Source organism: Colius striatus, chromosome 1, assembly GCF_028858725.1.
Source record: "Colius striatus isolate bColStr4 chromosome 1, bColStr4.1.hap1, whole genome shotgun sequence".
NCBI lineage: Eukaryota > Metazoa > Chordata > Aves > Coliiformes > Coliidae > Colius > Colius striatus.
This window is the reverse complement of record NC_084759.1, coordinates 21,662,313-21,682,275: the sequence shown is the minus strand read 5'-3', so window position 1 is coordinate 21,682,275 and position 19,963 is coordinate 21,662,313. Positions and strand designations below refer to the sequence as shown.

Sequence of the window (19,963 nt, the reverse complement as noted above, 5' to 3'; positions counted from 1 at the left end):
TCCTCTTTGCAAATTAAGCCTAATACATTGTGTGTTTCTGCAGAAGCCAAGGAAGGGAATTAATGCCTGTCCAGCCTTTTACCTGTTGAATAGCTTATGATGTTTGATGTTAATCACAGTTCAAGCTTTGTGGAGAAGAATGATTGTCACTGAACTTCCATTCTGGAGACTGTGAAGCTTGAATTCTGGGAAGTTGAAATGTTCCCCTTTGCAACTTTGAGAGCTGTAACCTCCCTCCTTTATTTTGGTAAAAAATCACTACTCATTTCAAAATGGGTTTTGTATATCACCACAAATAACCCAGACAGAGTTTTCTACATGTGTGGAGATAAAATGTTGAAGTTCGCTGGCTTTGAAGTTTTGGGGAAGTTGAGGCTTCTTGTCCAGATCTGGGGGAAAAGGACGGTCTTTGCCATCTCAGATATTGTCCTGGGATGGGAGAGGAGTTTCTGACCTTGATACAACCAGTAGCTGTAGCAGTCTGGGAAGGAAGTGGGTGAGCTTGCAGCTGCAGCACCTGGCTGATCTCCCAAGGCAATACTGGAGCACCAGCACCTTCCGGATTGTCCAGCAGAACTTGGTGTTCCCCTTTCATAGAATCATAAAATGGTAGGGTTGGAAGGGACCTTTAGAGATCATCTAGTCCAACTCCCCTGCAGAAGCAGGTCCACCTAGATCAGGTCACATAGGAACATGTCCAGGCAGGTCTTGAAGACCTCCAAGGAAGGAGACTCCACAACCCCCCTGGGCAGCCTGTGCCAGGGCTCCATCACCTGAACAGTGAAATAGTTTTTTCTTATGTTTAAGTGGAACTTTTTGTGTTCCAGCTTCATCCCATTACCCCTTATCCTGTTGCTAGCTACTATAGAAAAAAGGGATGTCCCAACCTCCTGACACCCACCCTTTAGATATTTGTAAATGTTAATAAGTTCTCCCCTCAATCTCCTCTTCTCTAGACTAAACAATTCAGTAACTGATTGCTGGTAAATAGGTGGCATAGGGGTTAGAGAGAGCATCTCACTGTTTCTTTTCTAAGGGAAGAACCTAGACACCTAGAGAAGAGTGGGAAATGCTGTCTTGGAAATGTCCCTGGTGCACAGGAGTTTGAGGAACAGAAGCCTGCACCATCAACAGTGAGCTGATCCCTCAGCACTACCTCCCTGTGCTGTTAAAGCAGCTATGCTCAACAGAGGAGAGTAATATGGTTCCCTTCTTATGAGCAGTGTGTCTTTAAGCAAATGGTTAAGACTATTTTGTACACACTGCACACTCATGTGTATATGTCCCTTGGCTCTGTTTAGTGTGTAGTTTATATTTAACTAGATACTTTCCTTCTTTTGAGCAGCAAATGCCTTGCTAGTGTTTGGTCTTGGTTTTCAATGACATAAGTGGTCAAGAAAATCACATTTAGTATCTCTCTGTATATACTGATGTAATCTGCATTTCTATTGTGTAGTGAGATATATGCAGACATAGGCACACAGGTGAAAAATAAAAAAATTATGACAATCAAGAATGGAACAGTTTTACAGCACCTGAACATTCTTTGCCTGGTTACAGTACTTCAGCAGGAGAACATTCCTTTACAAGCTGAAACCAATGCAAAAAAATAGTTATTTTGGTGGTGTTTGGTTTGGACCCCATGACATTACTGCTGCTGTGGTGGGATACCTTCCAGCTTCACATATTGCTAACACTTGCTCATGCCCTTATTTTTCATCAGCCTTTTTGCTGGTGGCAGCCATCTGAGTCTGTTCTCAGCACTTGTCCTATGTGTGTCCTCTCTGAACTGCCTGCCTTGTCCAGCACACCTGACGGGGACACTTGCAGCAGCTTTGGGAATGCAGCAAGACACACTTTAGGGTCTGATACCTTCTTTGTTTATGTTTCTAGAAATATCAAGGGAAGTGTTCAAAAGTCTGTGGAGAAAGTTCAGCATCTGTTTTGTCTGTGCCCTGTCACTAGCTGCAGCGTAACGAAGCAAAACACTGGAGGTTTTCCAAGACAAGGCTTTTTGGAAGGACATAACCGCCACAGTTCCTGCATTACACTATAATGGTTTGCACCCAGGGCTGACGTGTCGTGGTGACTGTTGAATTTCCTCGTCATATTTCTGAATGGTGCTTCAAAATGCATTCAGTGGTTCTGGTTTGGCTCCTTACACCATAGCCTCTTTGCAGGCAAATCTAACACCTCCAAAACACCACCTAATGCTAATGGCATTAGGAGGAATTGAGGTTTTCTTTTTCTAGGGAATACTTCTTTGTGAGTGATGCTACTTTGAGGATAGAGTAGCAAAAATCAAGCTTTCAAAAGGCTGTCAAATGAGTTTGTTACCTGTCTGTCAATCAAAAAGTTGGCATCATCACTACATGCTTGTTCAGAGAGCTGACCAATGTTTAAACTGAAAACAGAAGGCCAAACCCATTTCATATTCTTTGCCAAACATGCCAACGTGGCATAAGCACAAGCTCTTTGTTCTGCAGCTTATTGGCAGTGATGGTACAGCTGTACAGAGAATATGTTTGTTGAAGACCAAAAGGGTCCTGAGGAAAAATAAGTCTGTCTGCAGGACATAGCTTTGCTGTGAGAGGAGAGCACTGATGGCAGCAGAGGTTTCCACGTGTTTCAAAATGGATATAAGCATACATGGGAGAATATTGAGTGGGGATTTCTGTCTGTGCATCCTCCAAGGAGGTGGCTGGGGAGTTCATTGGACTTGCAGCAGGGTCAGGTTTGGGTTTTCTTCTTCCCTTAGTAGAAAACTCCTTGTTCTGCATAGTTGGCTTTAATTTTATACTCTTCTGCAAATTCGAGAGCAAAATTCTCAGAAGCAGCAAAGCCTTGAAAATAGATAAGGAGTGGTTTTTCAGAAGCTGAAACAAATTGTAATTGTTTAGGAAGTGATAGTACTGCTTATGTAAAATGGTGCCTTTTCAGCTTATTTTTACACGTGGTGTTTTATGTTTAGCTGGACAGATGTTTGTTATGGTTTATTTTTGCTGTTAACCAGATGCAAGATTGCTTATTTTCTTATGGGATTGTTTTCAAGAATGTCCCTTTTTAAAATGTTGTCAATGGGGAAGGAAATCTGACAACCAGATATAATAGGTATGTTAACCATTAGATAAGAGGAGGAAGAATATCTTATTTTATTTGAAAGTTCAATACAGTCAAGACAGAAGAATTTGGATGGGGAACAAGAGTAACAAACAAAAAATGCCCTGTAAATAAAAGGCAAGGACTAGTAACAGTGGGTGGAATTTGGCCCCTATTGAAGTCGGTGGGAGCTTTGCCATGGACTTCAAGGGGACAGGATTTTGCCCAAGGATGTGGCCCCTGAGCCGGGGTCCACCCTGCTAGGTTAGCCAGGTGCGTCATTGCTTCCCACTGCTCTCAAAGCCCTTGGCTCCTGCTGTAACATGAAGGTGCCCACAGCCTTGAGGTGAAGCCATTTCCTACCCAGGATCTGAGCAGCCAGCTTGCAGCTTGGTGTTTCTCATTGGAGAAATGAGAGCCAAAGCAGGGGTTAGAGCTAGGTGTATGTAGAACAAAACTAATCTATGTTCGTCCACATCAAGTTTCCTCAACTTGAAGGTGGTTATGCACCATCTCATAACCCTTCTGGAATCATTTATGTCTTTTATGTGAATAGGACAGCGCTATGCCACAGGAATAGTGGCCATGCATTCACAAAAAGGCTCATCGTTTCAAGTGTGGTTGGGAGTGGGAGTGAGAGGAACCAGCCCAGGACACATTTCCTCACTTCAAAGGCAGAAGAAGGGCTGTTTGAGAAAACGAGATCACACCCAGATCCAACTTCTAAGGAGGGAAAAACCATAATCTCCACGAAAATCACCCTTTGATACAATTGTGAAGATAACAAATGATATCAGAGGAAAGCTTTGGGGCAGAGGTGTAATGGCCCCTGTACTGCAACCAAAAGATTGTTCTGCTGAAAAAAAACCCCTACTTGTCTTTATTGAAGGTCTCTGCCTAGCTGCAGTGGATATAATTGAAAGCAGAAGGTTAATTTGATACCTGATGATTCCAAAGCTGCAGAAACATGTAAGAGGTGCTTAGGGTGGTGATCAGTCATCTGTGAGGTGAGGAACAGTGCTGTGTGTGAGGGATGCAGAACACAGCTGTGGGGACTGTGCACTGTATCTAGCTCCCCATCTGTTATCTGTGGGTTAGAGGAGGTATTTTATTCAAAGCTGAGATGCTCAGAATTCCTGATGCTTTCTGCGCAGGATGAAGTTGATAGCTTCATCTTGCAGTCAGCCAGAAAAACACTGGATGCTGACATTAAGCCAACTGCAGGATGTTAGCTTTAATTTCCAGGTCTGCCATAATTAAATAGCCTCTCTTCTAAACAAATTATCCACAAGAATCAGTTCTGCTTTAGTCATGACAGCCATAGTACAGCTGTGAACACCTGTAGCTATTCCTGAGGGAGCTTAAAAATGAAATAATTTTGAAATATGTTTCTTGTGGGGGACTCTTTGGTGATACATAAGCTTGAAATTATTCATAGGTTATTATTGTTTTTCAATGAATAAATCCTATGTCTCCCACCCCCATAAACCTTACCAAATTAATGCCCAAATCTTTGATCACTGCAGTGATGGGCCGTTTCTGTCCTGGGGCCACTGCCCCTCTCCAGCCCCATTCTTGCCAAGGAAGTAGTTTGTTTTGACATGTGTGGCAATGGAGGGTACTAGATCTGTCTTCATTTTCAATGCGGAGATAAAACTTGGTTTGTGACCACTGAGCTAGGTTTGTTTTACGAGAGGTAAAATTTAGTTAAATTAAATGGCTAGGTAGGAAAGAAAAGATCTATTGTTATTGTTAGGTAGCATATATTTGAAGAGAAGCATTAGAGAAAGAGACTTAGCATCCACAGCTCCTCCGGTACCAGTGGTGCTGGAAGGAGGAAGGAGAGAGGCTGTCAGCTGCAGGGTACTCAGTCCACCTCTGGAGGGACTTCTTAGGTGAAGATAATGTCAGGGTGTGTACTTTTTTGTTCACCACAGAGCACGTCCACCTTGGAACTTTTGCAGTGGATGGTGGCAGGTGATCACTCACACACTGCAAGCAAGTGTATTATGGGTGCTGTCTAGCTCTTAGGGTTAGCCCTGTTCCCATTGTGTGGGCAGTGTAGAAACTCGCCTGTTGATGAGTGAACACACATCACAAACCTTTTTCTTTTTACACATTACCTGCACCAACCCTACAAGTTACCCTCCTCCCTCACCTTGGTTTTATGTGTAAGAAATGCTCAGCACCTTGTAGGATGAAACCCAGTATGGTCAGCAAGGCTGATGTCAAGTTGAGGTGCAAAGCTTGAGGAACACAAAATAACGTGTAAGTCACTGGGGTTGGGGGAGGCCTGGACCTGTGGCCTCACACAGGGTGAAATGATTCAGCAAGATCTCTGCCAAACTTCTCCAGTATTCCCCTGTAGTTGGTCCAGCTCAGCTGCAGGAGTCCATGTGGGCTAGGGGCTTTCTGCAGACCTTCCTGGCTCATGGCTCAGCATCTCACTGAGATGGGCCATATCCCTACTTGCTTTCCATTTTATGTCTTTATTAGTAGCTTCATCAGTGACTTTCCTGTATTATTCTGTGCTGCTTCTAACTCCTCTGTTCAGGCAATTGAATATCGAAACCTTGCTATAAATATTGACTTAGCAAGAAGTAAATAATTCTTTGCCAGTCCTCTGGCATTTCTTGATGTTTCTGTACTGCAGAATAAAGCTGTGTTTGTCCTGGAGTCCAGACTTTGATTCCGTGTCAAACTGGTCTCGGCTTTCACACTGTCTTTGGAAAATAAATCCATTAACACATCTCCCGTGGGTATCTTGCTCATAGTTGGCTGTAGTTTATGGCAGGGATTTCTTTATTTTGGTGGGCTTTTTTTCTATCTTCTGTAGTGGTTTGGGGTTTTTTTTTTTTAGTGCACAGCGCTGAGATCCTCCCTGTTTTCTGAGTCTCTGGGCTGAATGTAAACCAGCATGATCACTGCACAGGGTGGATGAGTCAGTCCTGTCGCTGTAGTCTTCATAGGATGCATGCATCAGTGGTATCTCTCCATCTGGTGGCAGTTAAGCAAAGCCCATAACTTGTGTTGTCCTGGAAAACAGTGAAATTCATGAGTGCTCCAGTGCAGGACTCGTCACCTTACCCCAGTTGAGAGTTCAGGACCACCCTGTCCCTGCTTTGGAGAGCTGGGCAGATGTCCAGCTGAAAGGAATCCTGGCTGACATGGGTTTGGGTAAGATCTGAGTGGGAAGGAGGCTCTGTGAGTAACTGATATATGAATGCACTTAAGTAGAGAGATCTGTCTTCCTACTGAAGGGAGAAGATATTTTTCCCTCTCTCTGTGTGTTGTGAATTTACATGGCTCATCAAATGAGGTTTTGATGAGACTGGCCTAAAACCTGTCTTTCATTAGTCTAAATCAATGTGTCTTGGGAGTATGTTTGAGAGCTGTTGGTGGAAGAGGCAATTCCTGACATGGTGGGACTTGTAAATCCTCAGCCTTGTTACTGCAGTTGTAATTACTTTCTCATAGTAGGAGGATGGACATAAGGCCAAGAGAAAGGGGTTTGAGCCAGGGCCATGAGAACTGTCTTGGAAAAGTGAAGAGAATTTTTGATTTTCTAGTTGACACTGTGGTAACAAAATTAAAGCACTGTATTTAATAGCTGACTCAATTAAGTTTCTTAGCATGTATTTTCCTACCTTTCACACTGGGTTTTACCCAGAGCTGATGAAGTACTGATCTCACTTGATCATACTGTAATTGCATTTAGTAATATTTCTGCCTGCAAATTATTCTCAGCATACTATTTATGTTAGTGTGCAATGTACACCACTGTTCCTATATTGGTATACAAGGTATTGTTCATTGGAAAGTGAATGTCTCAGTCCAGCATTGCACCTAAATAAAAGAGCCTTTCTCCTTTTCTGTAAGTAATGAAAAAAAAACCCCACATTTTAAAGCCTTACTGCTGACTTAGGGCTTAATAGTGCAGTGTAGTTCTCAGGCTGGGGCTTCTTGGAGCTACAGGATGCAGTCTGAGATAGAAGATGGTGTTCATCCTTGTAGACTGTGTCCACATGAGCAAGTAACACAGCTGTAGATTCGCAGAGCAGAGCGGTTGCTTCTGTGAATCAGATGTCTGCACAACGCATCTCACACGGGAGGTTATCCTGGAGTAGCTGTTTCTGCAGGCTGAGCACCCATTCAGTGTTGGGATGTTACCAATGCCCCTGCAGCATCCTCAGGTGTAGGTTCTTCCTGATAAGATGAAGTTTGTGTGCTCCAGGAGCTGTGGGCCAAACATTTACTTGAGTCATAGAATCAATTTATGATTCTGTCACATGCACTTTTAAAGTATTCATGCTCCAAATAGAAATGCTAATGGGCATTAAATCATTGAATGCAGGTCTTTCATAGTGTTGATTTTTAGGGCCTGGAGCCAAATCAGTTTGTAAAAGCATGGTGAGTTGTTGTTAGTGCCAGCTCTGTTACTCTGGCTTAGGTTGACTGTCATCTTTGGTTGGAGTGTGGCTCTGCAGGGACCTTCAAAGCTTCTTGGAGCTTGTTGCAAGTGTTGGATTTCTACCACTGGAGGCCTGTTCAAGGTGAGAAACATGCCTTCAACAAGTTCTCCAACACTGCTTTAGTTTTGTATGTGTTTTTCTGTGTATATGAATTAGGAGTAATCCAGCAGATCCTATGGAAACATCCTGTCTGTGGAGAGCATTGTATTATCTTGACTGCCAAATTGTGAATGAGGATGTTGATACTGGGATCAAGGTGGGATGGTGTGTGGGCTCAGGGAAATGGCTACAGCCAGTGGGAGCAATACTCAGAAGAGGAGGGTAAGGGACAGGTAATCCAAAAGAACCAGGGCATGAAAACGACAGTGAACCAGCAAAGTGAAACCTCTGTCAAAGAAGGAGGTGTGGTGCCCAGTGGAGAAGAGTGACAGTGTGAGTTCACCTGTGAGAGACTGGTATATGTATCAGACAGTTTCATTTGATCAGAGGCACAGGGAAGGTGGGAGACTGTTGGGTTTTTTGCTTTAAAGAGAAGAATGATAGCTTGACTCAAGTAAAGCTTTTGATGCAGTGCCACTCGGGAAGTTGTTTAAGAAGATGAGGACTAGTAGGAAACTGGCACAGTTGCAAAAGGGTTTTTAGTGAGAAGTTAGGGACTAGGAGAGGAAAACAGACACTGGTAGAGGAAATACTCAGAGGAGTTCTTAGCAATAGCTCTTGGGATGCTCTTGTTGCTTCTTCTGGTGGTGCAACAAGTAGCAGGGTGCTAATGGAATATAGTGTTGATCAGAGGGTGATTGAGAGGTGAACAGTTGCAGACAGGGCAAGGGACTGGCCATGTCTTTGGGGCTTGGATCGCTTGCCTTTGCAAAATGAAGGCTGAGAGGTTTATGAGTGATCTCTACAGGTACACTGGGGTAAGCACCTGAGTGGGGAAAGGCCTTTCTTGGCGCAAGACCATGTGAGTAAATGCTGCCTGCTGTAGCCGGAACATTGTTGGAGCTTTCCAGCAGTGGAGATAAGGCACGTAGATATTTTTTAGGGAAGGCCTGATGTTATGCCATGGTGCCTGTGCCAACTGGGGCTGGACTTGGCAGTGTAAAAACTGTAAAAAGTTCCTTCTAATGCTGTGCTCCTGGATTCAGGCAATGCTATGAGAAGGAGCTCACTAGCTGCTCTCTGAAGACAAGGATCCAGGCTGTCCAAGGACATAAATGTCAACGGGACAGGCTCCCTACTGACGTTTGTTTCACAGATGTCCTTGAGGAGCTGACCCCACTGCCAGTCACACTGGCTTCACTGATGGCAGATTTTACTGAGTGCTGTTAGTGTCTGTGTCAGGTAGATGCCGATGGATGGATGGATTTGTAGGCATGATGAATTGCATAACAAAATATTCCCATGGTGTAGCACTGCAAAATACATGTCTCATGAGAAGAGAAGCTCCAGAAGGGTTTCCTAAGGGATCTGTCCAAAGAGAGAGGTTTGCCTTACCCTACAGCAAACCCCATCATAATGCTTCAAGCAAAGGAGCTGCACCTGAACTACTTGCATGCAGAAGCTGTTGCATGCCACTATCTGGTGGTGCCAGCAGGGTCATACACAGGAATAGTGAAGACGCCAAAATGAAACCACAGCCGGAAACTCTGCCCATGGTTTCATTTCACACCTCTGTCTTGCAGTGGTTCTGTCCTGGAGGGGCAGGGAAGTTCAGGGAGCCTTGGTGTGCTCTCCCTTAGATTGTTGCAAATGTGAAACATCTGCCTCAGCTTAGCCAAGTTAAAGAAACTTGATTCTATGTGTCATTTTTCCTAACTTGTATCTGCTTCAGCCTGCGGAGTTGCAGGCAACAGCAGCCTGTGCTACTGTTTGTGGCTGGAGCTGAGATAGGGGAGATGTCCCAGCAGGCTTGTTTGATTACAGATGGTGTCAGTGGTTGCAGTGTGTGGTTTTGTTGTGCCCTTGGAACAGGAGCATGTGTGCTGCCTTATTCTGGGGTGTAATGCTCACTTCTTAGTTCACCCCGAGACTTAAAAAAACTATTTAAGTACATTTATATGCATGTCTTTTTGTTGCTAAATTGACAGACCAGGAAATCTGCTTGGAAATCTGTAAGACAGGCTTTCCACTTTTGGTTTGCCCACTTGTCTGTGGGTTGGGTGATTGTGGAGCAGGCTGGGAGCTGGGCTGGCGTGCCACATCTTTACCAGAACACATGGGCTTTGCAGCATGACTGAGAGCAGGAAGCAGAAAATGCTTTGGTTTTGTCTGTTTTAATTCCCCGTGCTAAGCCTGGACAAAATGCCAAAGGAGACATTTTGCCATGTGGAAGGTGGGAAGATTTATTTGTTGCAGTGTACCGGGGCTGTAGCAGCGTATCTGTGCAGTGATACTGTTTGGGGGGTATCCTGGTCCAGGTCATGATGTCAGCATCTTTCTTGCAGGCCCAAACACAAAGATGGAGTGTCAGAAAATTGTCAATTTTGGAAACCAACTTCTTCGCCGGAAAAACGTGGACTGCACTCGAGAAGACAGTCGGCTCTCACGATGCCTCAACACGTTTGACTTAGTGGCTTTGGGTGTAGGCAGCACTTTGGGTGCAGGTGTCTATGTACTGGCTGGAGCAGTGGCACGGGAAAACGCAGGACCTGCTATTGTTATCTCCTTCCTGATTGCTGCCTTGGCTTCTGTGCTGGCGGGACTCTGCTATGGAGAATTCGGGGCTCGAGTTCCTAAGACGGGATCGGCTTATCTCTACAGCTACGTGACCGTGGGTGAGCTGTGGGCCTTCATCACAGGGTGGAATTTAATCCTCTCCTATGTTATCGGTAAGTGTGGCAGGTGTGCTGCGAAGCCTTTGCTTTAGTCCAGCATGGTAGCCTGGTTTGTAAGATCAGCCTTCTTTGGGCACCTGCATTGCTGTCACAAAATAGATGTTGCACTCTTGCACTCACCGAGGAGTTCGGGACACTTCTGCAGGGCACAGCACTGGCGGTTCCTGTCAGTCGGTGAGGTGAGTGGTGTGGACTGAGGGTTTGTTCTGAGAAGCTGGATTATTGCTGCTGTGACTTTGTCTGAATCTGTGTCATCCCTTGGGCGTCCCCTGGCTGCTGCACACTTGCCAGGGAGCAAAACTGTGTATCCTCTGCTGAGAAACAAGCTGCTGATGGAAGGATGCTTTTATACAGCAGCATCTGTACTCCTCGCTGATCCAGGGTTAATTCTTGGTCCCTTTGAGACTTCTTAGAGTATCTGCAGATCAGAGTTTTGTGTTTTGAATGGCTGCAGGATTAAGTTCAGGATGATCTCGCAGGTTCAGAGTCTCTGAAACGTCCAAAGCAAATCCCTTCTAAGCCCTTGACTCCCACTAGGAGAGGCCTTGTATCAAGCTAAGAGCTTGCAGTGTACAACTCAGCTGATACATTGCAACTAAGCCACACTTTGCATCTTTCCAAGCACATCCTGGGCATGCTGATTGTCACGCCTGTTAAGGCTGCAGCCAACTTGCCAGTTGAGAGCAAAGACTTCCTAGCTAAAATGAAAACTGATGTTATGCTACATTATTAAAGAGATGGTTAGTTTTATTTTAAATGCATTTTATGGGATGTGAAGGTGTTACCTTGAAGATTAGTTTCCATGGTGCTACACAGAGTAAGAGCACATCATGAATGATACAGTGACATAGTAACTGCTTGTCTGAGATGGTGCTGGCCTTGCTCTGTGTGCTACCTGAAACCTTTTCCTTTTTTTTTTCTCTTGTTTTTAATAAGAAATGAAAGGATGAAAAGCCAGAGTAAATTAAGCTCATCTCTTTAGGAAATCTGGGTCCTGCAGTTCTTTTATGAATCAGGCTCACTGCAAGGAGAGGGTAAAAATAGGTTTTTTTAAAAAGTAGGCATATAATTTCCTCCAGACTTCTAAAATGGAATAAAATGCTTAAAATTATAAAATGCTTAGGCTACATGTAGAAAAAAAGCAACAGATTTCTTGTGATTTATCTTCTGTTCTAGAAGGGTAATGAAAAATCATCTCCTCCATGGTCCTCATCTAGTTAGTTATGTGGCCACTCCTGCCACTGCACTGGGCAACCAAAATGACTGTCATGGCTGTGGATGCTGTCCCAAGACCTGATCCTGCAAACGCACAATGAAAAGGCTGAGGCTGACATACTTTTTTGTTTGTTTTTTTGATCCTCCCATAATGGGATTTAAAGCACTGCCTCACTTTTTATTTCAGAATTGGCTGCTCAGTGTATTACCACAAGGCAGAAAATTCAGTAAAAAATAAGTAAATGTAATCCATGAATGTGTTCAAACACAACTTTGTTACTTTAAATTCAAACCTGTGATGAAAATGAGTGTTTGCAACTGGCTTCCTCAATTTGGGGGGAAGGATGGCTAAGCAGGAAAAACAACTGGGGGAGGATGTGAGCTATAGCAAGTCTCTTTATCTTACCCAGCCTTTCTCCCCATGCTAATTGTCCCTCTTGGGCGTGAGGACAACTCCCAGCAGCTTCAGGGGTGTGGAGGAGAAAGATATGTTGTCAGGCATATGCTGCCATTTGGAGAAGGGGGGGGGGGTGCTGAGAGAGGCAGAAAGCCAATCTTTTTTCTCAGTCGTGCTGCAGAAAATGCCAAGTAGTGCCACTGAAACCAGACAGGATGGTGGGAGCTGCATCTGTAAGGGGAGTTGGCCAAGTTGGTGTTTTCACGCTGAGATTCTCAGACATCTGTTCAGAAGGTATTGTGGGAGTGGAAAAAGAAATCCTGGGGTCCCGGGGTGGCCAATAGCGTGTCGTTAATGGAAGTGAGTTGCTGTGGGAGAAGACTGGTGTGGGGTCTTGGAGGTGGGTGATGAGCAAAACTGAGTGTGCAACTGATGGATCATGGCCTAGACAGAGGGGAGAAGGTGTCCAGGACCAGGATCTGGTGTGAATTTTCTTCTGGGATGCTGTGTGTTTGGGGAACTGTGCCAGGTTGTGGGAAGCAGTTTGGAAGCTAGAAACTGGTGGGAGCTGCTGGTAATAGGGTGAGTAAGCACATCCATGGTGCGTAGGTGCTGCTGGGGTTTCCTGGGCCAGGCAGTGACCCCCTATCCTGTGCCTGAGCTCGGCCGCCCTCCTGGGAGCCATCTGCTGTGAGCAGCAGCCAGCTCACTCTGGCAAGGTTATGCTGACCAAACCTACTAAATCCTTTTGGATACAAGCAAGATGTCTTTTCACCCTGCTCTCGAGCAACAGTAAGATACTCAGATATCTGTGATGTTGGAAGGATGTCAGATTCCCCCTCACTCAAGGCTGTTGGTTACAGAGAGTTTGGGATTAAGTGGCTGATAAGTTACACAGAACTGGCATTGAAGCAACTGGCATCTAACACAGCACATGTAGGAGCTGGTTCTTCCTGTCCTAGAACAATTATTAGAGCCAGGACAAAAAAAAAATCACTAAAGAAACAGTCTCTTCCCTCAAATTGTGCCAAAGTTAAGCTGAAAAATTGTAATGTGGCATACAGTAACTTTTGGAGTTTTTCAAGGTGGAAGTGGTGGCACTGATTTCCCAGATCTTTAACAGCTTTTACACTGTACACTTGGCTGTCTCAGTGAAGAGTAGAGTTTAGCTTATTTTTACACTGTTGCAAAGCTGGACTGGGGCAGTGAGCATTCCCAGCTTTGCAGAGGTGCTGCCCATCGCTGCTGCAGAGGATTTGGCTGCAGGAGAGCATGGACACTGACATGACTGTAGGTGCCAGAGTTGGGACCTGAACACCCACCCACAGGTGAGTGTGTCAGGACAAACTGTTCCAGGTAGAAAGGGGCCCCTGGCAGCATCCTCTGAGGAACTGCTCTGCAAACCAAAATCAAACCCAACCTCTTTCTTTTTTTAACTAGGTAATTGTGTACAGTAGTAATTATATCGTGCAATTAGATACTGTTATATATAGTGTACCATATAAGACATGAGGAGTATAATGACAGCTGCTTTTACGCAAGAGAGGAAGAAGTTGACTGTTACCCACACCTACTTATTTTAAACAGTGCTGTCCCTGTCTGCCCATAGCTCTTCACTGTTACTATTTCAGCTCTCTGAAATGACTCTTCTGGCCCAATGTTCAGACTTGTTGGCCATGAGACCCCAGGTTCAGTCCTCACCTTGACAAACTGTGTGTGATTTGCTGATTGGGAACCCCTCTGTGGTTTCCAGAAGACTGCAAGGTCATGCCAACAAGGTGTGACATTTCCCAGCAACAAATGCTGGGCCCAGAGAGGGGAAGTCTAAGCCCTACCTACAAGCAGGAGTCACTCTGCTTGATGGGATCACCAACATTGCTTACACTCACATAACATGTTCAATTATATCCGAGTCTTTATCCTACTTGGATGTTGTAGCAGTGGAGGTAGAAGCAGACCTGCATGTTGCTGGAGTGCAGAGCAGGGTGAGTGGTGTGGTCCAGCCTGTGGTGTCTCAGCATACCCTAGCTGGCTTCTGTAAGGTCCCCCTGCCTGGGCTGCAGTCGCCCACCCAGGGCTGCCAGGAGCTTCAGCCAGCACAACACTTAGATCTCTAGTAGCAGAAATGAAGTTGAAGGAACTTCAGGCTGCTGGGAGTGTAAGGAAGATGCTGATCTAGGCAGTATCTAAGGTGAAGTTGAAGCCAGAAGAAGCCAAAACAAAGCTTTGTTTTATCTTGTCAGCTGAGCATGAGTCTGAGACCCACTGTCAAAGCAGATGCCAAGGAAGGACCTGCAAGGACCCCTCCATGTCCAAAAGCCTTGCAAGGTGTCTGCAGTTTGGAACATGTGCCAGCCACGAAGGGTGATCTGTGTCCTTTCTGTCCTCTGGCAGGAACCTCCAGCGTGGCCAGGGCCTGGAGCGCAACGTTTGATGAAATCATAGGCCAGCACATTGAAGAGTTTTGTAAAAAACACATGACAATGGATGCTCCTGGGGTGCTGGCAAAGTACCCAGACATCTTCGCTGTGGTGATCATCATCATCCTAACAGGTAAAGCCTTGGAGGGGTTTGTCAGTCTTGGACCTCCTTCTGTAATTTCACTGCTTGCTTTTGGAATAGGAGCAAAATCCTGATTTATTTTAGACAACATATTAAAGTTCCTTTCTTTGCTACAAGCTTTGGATTGACTTATACAGCTGCCGTGGAGATAACACAGGGCGTAGCCTGTTTGCAGGGTCTTCAGTTAGAAGGGAGCATTCTCAATACTTTTCAAGACACTTTTAAAACCTTCCATGAAATTTTACATAAGGAAGAAAAGATGTCTTGTTATCCTCAATCAGGTATGGAAGTTTAATCTTTCCCTCCAGAAATCCTATTACACAAGAATTTGACTCTGTTGTTTTATCAACCATATTCCCCCTTTGATAATCTGCCAGTTTTCAGTGCCTCGAGCCAGGAGAGTGAGGGGAAAAAGAAAGGGACTCAGTAACAACCTCATGTACCACTGCTTTGAGGTTTTTAAAAAATGTATGTGGTCTTGTATCTTTCACTCATTGCTGAAAACTACAGAGGAATAAATATGTGATAAACAGTTAGGTCCTCTTTTTTTTTTTTTTCCTAAAAATGTGCCAGGGCTTTGATCAGAATTTGGAAAGGTTTTAAAACATAGTAACATATTAAAATCCTCTTACATCCTCTTGGGCAGAGAGGAACCTCATGAGGTTCAACAAGGACAAGTGCAGAGTCCTGCATCTGGGAAGGAACAACCCAGCACAGGCTGGGGGTCGAACTGCTGGAGAGCAGCTCTGCAGAGAAAGACCTGGGAGTCCTGGCTGACTATAAACTAACCATGAGGCAGCAATGTGCCCTCGTGGCCAAGAAGGCCAATGGCATCCTGGGATGCATCAAGAAGAGTGTGGCCAGCAGGTCAAGGGAGGTTCTTCTTCCCCTCTACTATGCCCTGGTGAGGCCTCATCTGGAGTCCTGTGTCCAGTTCTGGGCTCCTCAGCTCAAGAGGGACAGGGAAGTGCTGGAGAGAGTCCAGTGCAGGGTCACCAAGATGATCACGGGACTGGAACAATTTCCTTATGAGGAAAGCCTGTGGGAACTGGGGCTGTTTAGTCTGGAGGAGATTGAGGGGAGATCTTATTAACGTTTATAAATATCTAAAGGGTGGATGTCAAGAGGTTGAGACATCCCTTTTGTTGATGGTATCTAGCAACAGAACAAGGGGTAATGGAATGAAGCTGGAACACAAAAAGTTCCATTTAAAGATAAGAAAAAACTGTTTCACTGTTCAGGTGAGGGAGCAGTAGAATAGGCTGCCCAGGGAGGGTGTGGAGTCTCCTTCCTTGGAGGTCTTCAAGACCTGCCTGGACATGTTTCCATATGACCTGATCTAAGTGGCTGTGCTTTAGCAGGGGTGTTGGACTAGATGATGATCTCTAAAGGTCCCTTCCAACCCTACCATTCTATGATTCTATTATTCTATGATACATCTACTTCAGCTTGATCTTGCAAAGCATTGCCAAATTTAAGCAGATCTAAAAAAAAAACTCACACTTCTCATACCCCTCTCTGTGGTTTCCAGAAGGCAGAAGCTACAGTGTAATGCCAGCAAGGTTATCCCGACATTTCCTACTTTAATCAGGATGGCTGTCTCGCAGTGTGAGCTGTTCTCATGGGAACAGGCTTTTTAAGCAAGGGATACTTTTGTGTCCAGGGTTGCATTTGGATCTAGGACTATATATTGAGGACTGATGAAGTCCGCAGCAGCAGCCCTCTGTTTTCAGGATTACATCTCAATGGGAGAAAAGATTTTCCTCTTTGTTCATTTGTATATAATACAAATTGCTCTAGTTTCAAATTAGAATTTGGTCTTTCATCTCAGATCCAATTTACAGAATTTAGAACTCCTCACTTCAACACTACCAAGGCAAAAATTATGCAGATTACCAATGTTTTTACTCCTCTGCATGGAGCAAATTTCCTGGATTTGAATAAAAGAACGTAAGCCATTCTTTTCTACAAAAGACTGCCAAATGAACAGCTTTAGCACTACAAGTTTACACTTGTTTAGCACCGTAAATATCAGCACTACAAGTTTATTTCTGCTCACAGTATCTTGAACTTCAGATTTCTACAAGGTACCTTATAAGTTTTCCTGGGCAGTTTTATGAAACACTTCCCTGATGTGGCTGTCCTGGCTTATTTCCTATTTTAAAAGAAGGAAAGTTGAGTGCAGATGATGCTTCTCTCTCTTTGAAGTGTCTTGGAGTTGTAGTAAGGACACACTGTTGTGCTTCTCCCTCAGGCCCATGTGCAGTGTTTTACTGTCTCCCTCAGCCTCTTTCTTAGATTCGGGTTAAAGGTTTGGGTTCTTGAAAATCAGACACCCAAAGAGCAAGCTTGATTTCCCAGAGCTGATTATTCTGAGAGGCTGAGCTGTGCCTCAGTCAGGTGCTGGTTGCCAAAGCTCTTCTTCAGATGAATGCTCTTAAGACCATGGATGGAAGCCCTGCTCTTGTTGACCTACTGGCAAAGCTTCCATTTATTTAAATGGGAGCAGAATTCCCAAGATGCCACCTCATCTGTGCCTTCAGCACTTCAAGTAGCTGCCCTCCTGAATTCAGTCTCCACTCATATTTTCCCCTGTGTCTAAGGAAAGATGAATGTTGTTCATAACTTCTGCATGTGGCCAAGACCTCTAAGACAGTGTTCCTTCACGAAAAAAAGCAGCTGGAGTGCTTTTTCCAAGTCTCTGGGTGGATTCTGAGGCTGTGTCTAGCTGGCACAGCGTAGCGTCGCCAGGTGACCAGAGCTGGCATTTAAAGCACTGGATGCAGCTTAGCTGTGTTAGCAAAGCACTTCACGCTGAGTGGGAAGGTGTGTCACATCCTGCAGTAGAAATGTTTGGGCTGGACTCCTGGTCCTCCCTCTGGGTGAGTTAATCCTGACCTACCTGAGCTGCTTGGCTTTATGGAGAAGGGAGGTGTGGTGAGTTGGTCAGGGCGCAGCATGAGCAGAGCTGGGGTACCTCTGCAAGACCCCAGTGCCTGCTGCTGGTAGCAAAATACCTGACTGCCATTTTTTTCTCTAGGACTTTTAATTTTTGGCGTGAAGGAGTCCGCCCTGGTGAACAAAGTGTTCACCTGCATCAACATCCTCGTCCTCGGCTTCGTCATGGTCTCTGGCTTTGTGAAAGGGTCTATTAAAAACTGGCAGCTGACTGAACAGGATATTTACAACATCAGCCACAGCATTTACAGAGACAAGTAGGTTGGATCTTTTCTCCTCTGCTTTGAAATTGATGCATTTCAACGGCAAGATTATAGGGGGTCAAGTTTGTGTTTGTACAAGCTGCTCATTGAGCCTCTGCAAAATTCAGCCTGCTGCAAACAAGTTGCTTCTATAGGAAAGGTCCCCTCTCCTTCCCTACTGCTATTCCCATGCTAAGAGTAATTAGTGCAATAGCTTTAAAGTGTAACAGAAGCTCTTTGACTCATAGCACTTACTATTTTTGTAACTCACTCTGGGGTTTAATTTATCATTATTTCCAGAGTAATCCAGACTTGGGTTGTGCCATTTCTGCAAATAACAGGTCAGTTTTCATCTCAGTCTCATCACAGCTTCTACGAGTTCAGATGCTTACGCATACTAAGACTTGCAAATTTAGGGTTTACTGTAATTGCCTTAATTGATCTTTAGAAAGCCTTTTTGCTGAAAAAGTGATCAAAGTCACTTGTACTGAAGGATATCTAGCAGCAGGACAAGGGGTAATGCAATGAAGCTGGAACACAAAGTTCCATTTAAACATAAGAAAAAGCTATTTTCCTGTTCAGATGAGGGAGCCCTGGCACAGGCTACCAAGGGAGGGTGTGGAGTCTCCTTCCTTGGAGGTCTTCAAGACCTGCCTGGATATGTTCCTATAGGACCTGATCTAGGTGAACCTGCTTCTGCAGGGGGGTTGGACTAGATGATCTCTAAAGGTCCCTTCCAACCCCTACCACTCTATGATTTTATGATATGTTATACACAACACAGGCCCATGGATCTGGGTTCCTGATCCAGATTGCACTAGCATCAATATGTGTCTATCTGTTGACTTTGATGAGCTTTGGGTGCAGCTCAGCGAAACATTTTGTGCATTAGAGATACCAGCTCGTCTCCTCCCTCAGGGTCATCAGCATGGCTTGGGTGTGAGCTTGACACAGGGGATTTTGAAGCTGAGAGTGCATTGCTCTCTGGTGACTACTCACCTATGCTTTTTCTGTGTCCATCTTAAGTGAAAAGTGGACAGTTTACATGTTTTTCAGTCTTCAGCTTTCAGAATTACACATTGCGCTTTTTCAAAAGCTTCTGTTGAAATGGCTATGTGTATCTTCACACATGCGATAATATTAGGAGAGATGTTTGAGTATTTGGGCTATTTTCTCCCTGTCTTAGCCAAGACATTTTTATCTGCTCCCAAAAACCAGCGGCTGGGAGCAAACTCTGAACTATTTTTGTTCCATGCATTCCTCAGGCTGTTGCAGACCAGCCCAAAGCTCAGCAGTTGGTACAGCTTAGCACTTTGCCCGGTATTTATATGCTAACACATGAAAGGGAAAGCATTTTCTTTCCAGCTTCCAGTTTTGGATGTTGTCAGGAGCTATAGGAATAGTTTTGTTACTCCCACCTAGGCAGGATGCCTCCTAACCCAGTGCCATGCCTTTTAGTCAAACACAGGAAGAAAACCTCTACGGTGTCGGAGGGTTTATGCCCTATGGATGGAAAGGAGTCCTCTCAGGGGCAGCCACGTGTTTTTATGCTTTTGTGGGATTTGACTGCATTGCTACTACAGGTAAGAGGGAAGATGTCTTCATTTCAGTTACAAACCTCGATGCTGGTGGCTTGACTTTCCATAATATTGCACGGCACAGATAATGAGCCATTTGGGGCATTGCATTCATCATTCCCCCGAACCTCAAAATATACCTTTAGCTCAGCCACTCTTAACAGTCCGAGTGCTGAATGGGTCCAAATCCCTGAGTGTTGGTATCTAGCTGCTGTGGCAGGCAGCTAGACCTACAAAACAGGCTTCCTTCCTCCCCTGCAGGGCCCAGTCTCATGGTGGGTCACTGATGACACTAACCAGCTCAAGACTCAGTGATCTTAGAGGTCTTTTCCAACATGAACAATTCTATGATTCTATGAAAACACATCCAGCTTTTCTAGTTAGACAAACAAGGAAGGCCCAGGATAGGATGAGTTTGAACCTCTAACTCCAAATAATGCTTTAATCAACAGGTTATTCTGGGGTAGGGTTCTTCAGTGCCTTCAGAAGCTCCACTGACTTGGAGTATTTAGAGAGCCAGAGAAAAGAGGGAGATTCTGGGGAGTCTCTGCAGTCATCTGCAGCCTAAAGCTGTGTCTCAAAAACAGGGCGAGTTTTTACCCCCAAA

The 19,963-nt window shown here is 44.8% G+C and overlaps 1 protein-coding gene across 2 annotated transcripts in view; it reads left to right on the top strand.

Moving 5' to 3' along the window:
- Nucleotides 1-19,963, top strand: part of SLC7A1 (solute carrier family 7 member 1) — a 42,292-nt gene that overhangs the window by 7,972 nt on the left and 14,357 nt on the right. The window contains exons 2-5 of one of the 2 annotated variants that reach the window (XM_010200756.2): nucleotides 10,016-10,399; nucleotides 14,412-14,570; nucleotides 17,620-17,794; nucleotides 19,238-19,362. In XM_010200756.2, coding sequence (XP_010199058.1) covers nucleotides 10,030-10,399; nucleotides 14,412-14,570; nucleotides 17,620-17,794; nucleotides 19,238-19,362 — 829 coding nt within the window. In that variant the 5' untranslated portion in view covers nucleotides 10,016-10,029. Of the gene's footprint in view, nucleotides 1-10,015; nucleotides 10,400-12,229; nucleotides 12,312-14,411; nucleotides 14,571-17,619; nucleotides 17,795-19,237; nucleotides 19,363-19,963 lie in introns of those variants that run through there. The other variant, XM_061993334.1, reaches the window with a different exon arrangement.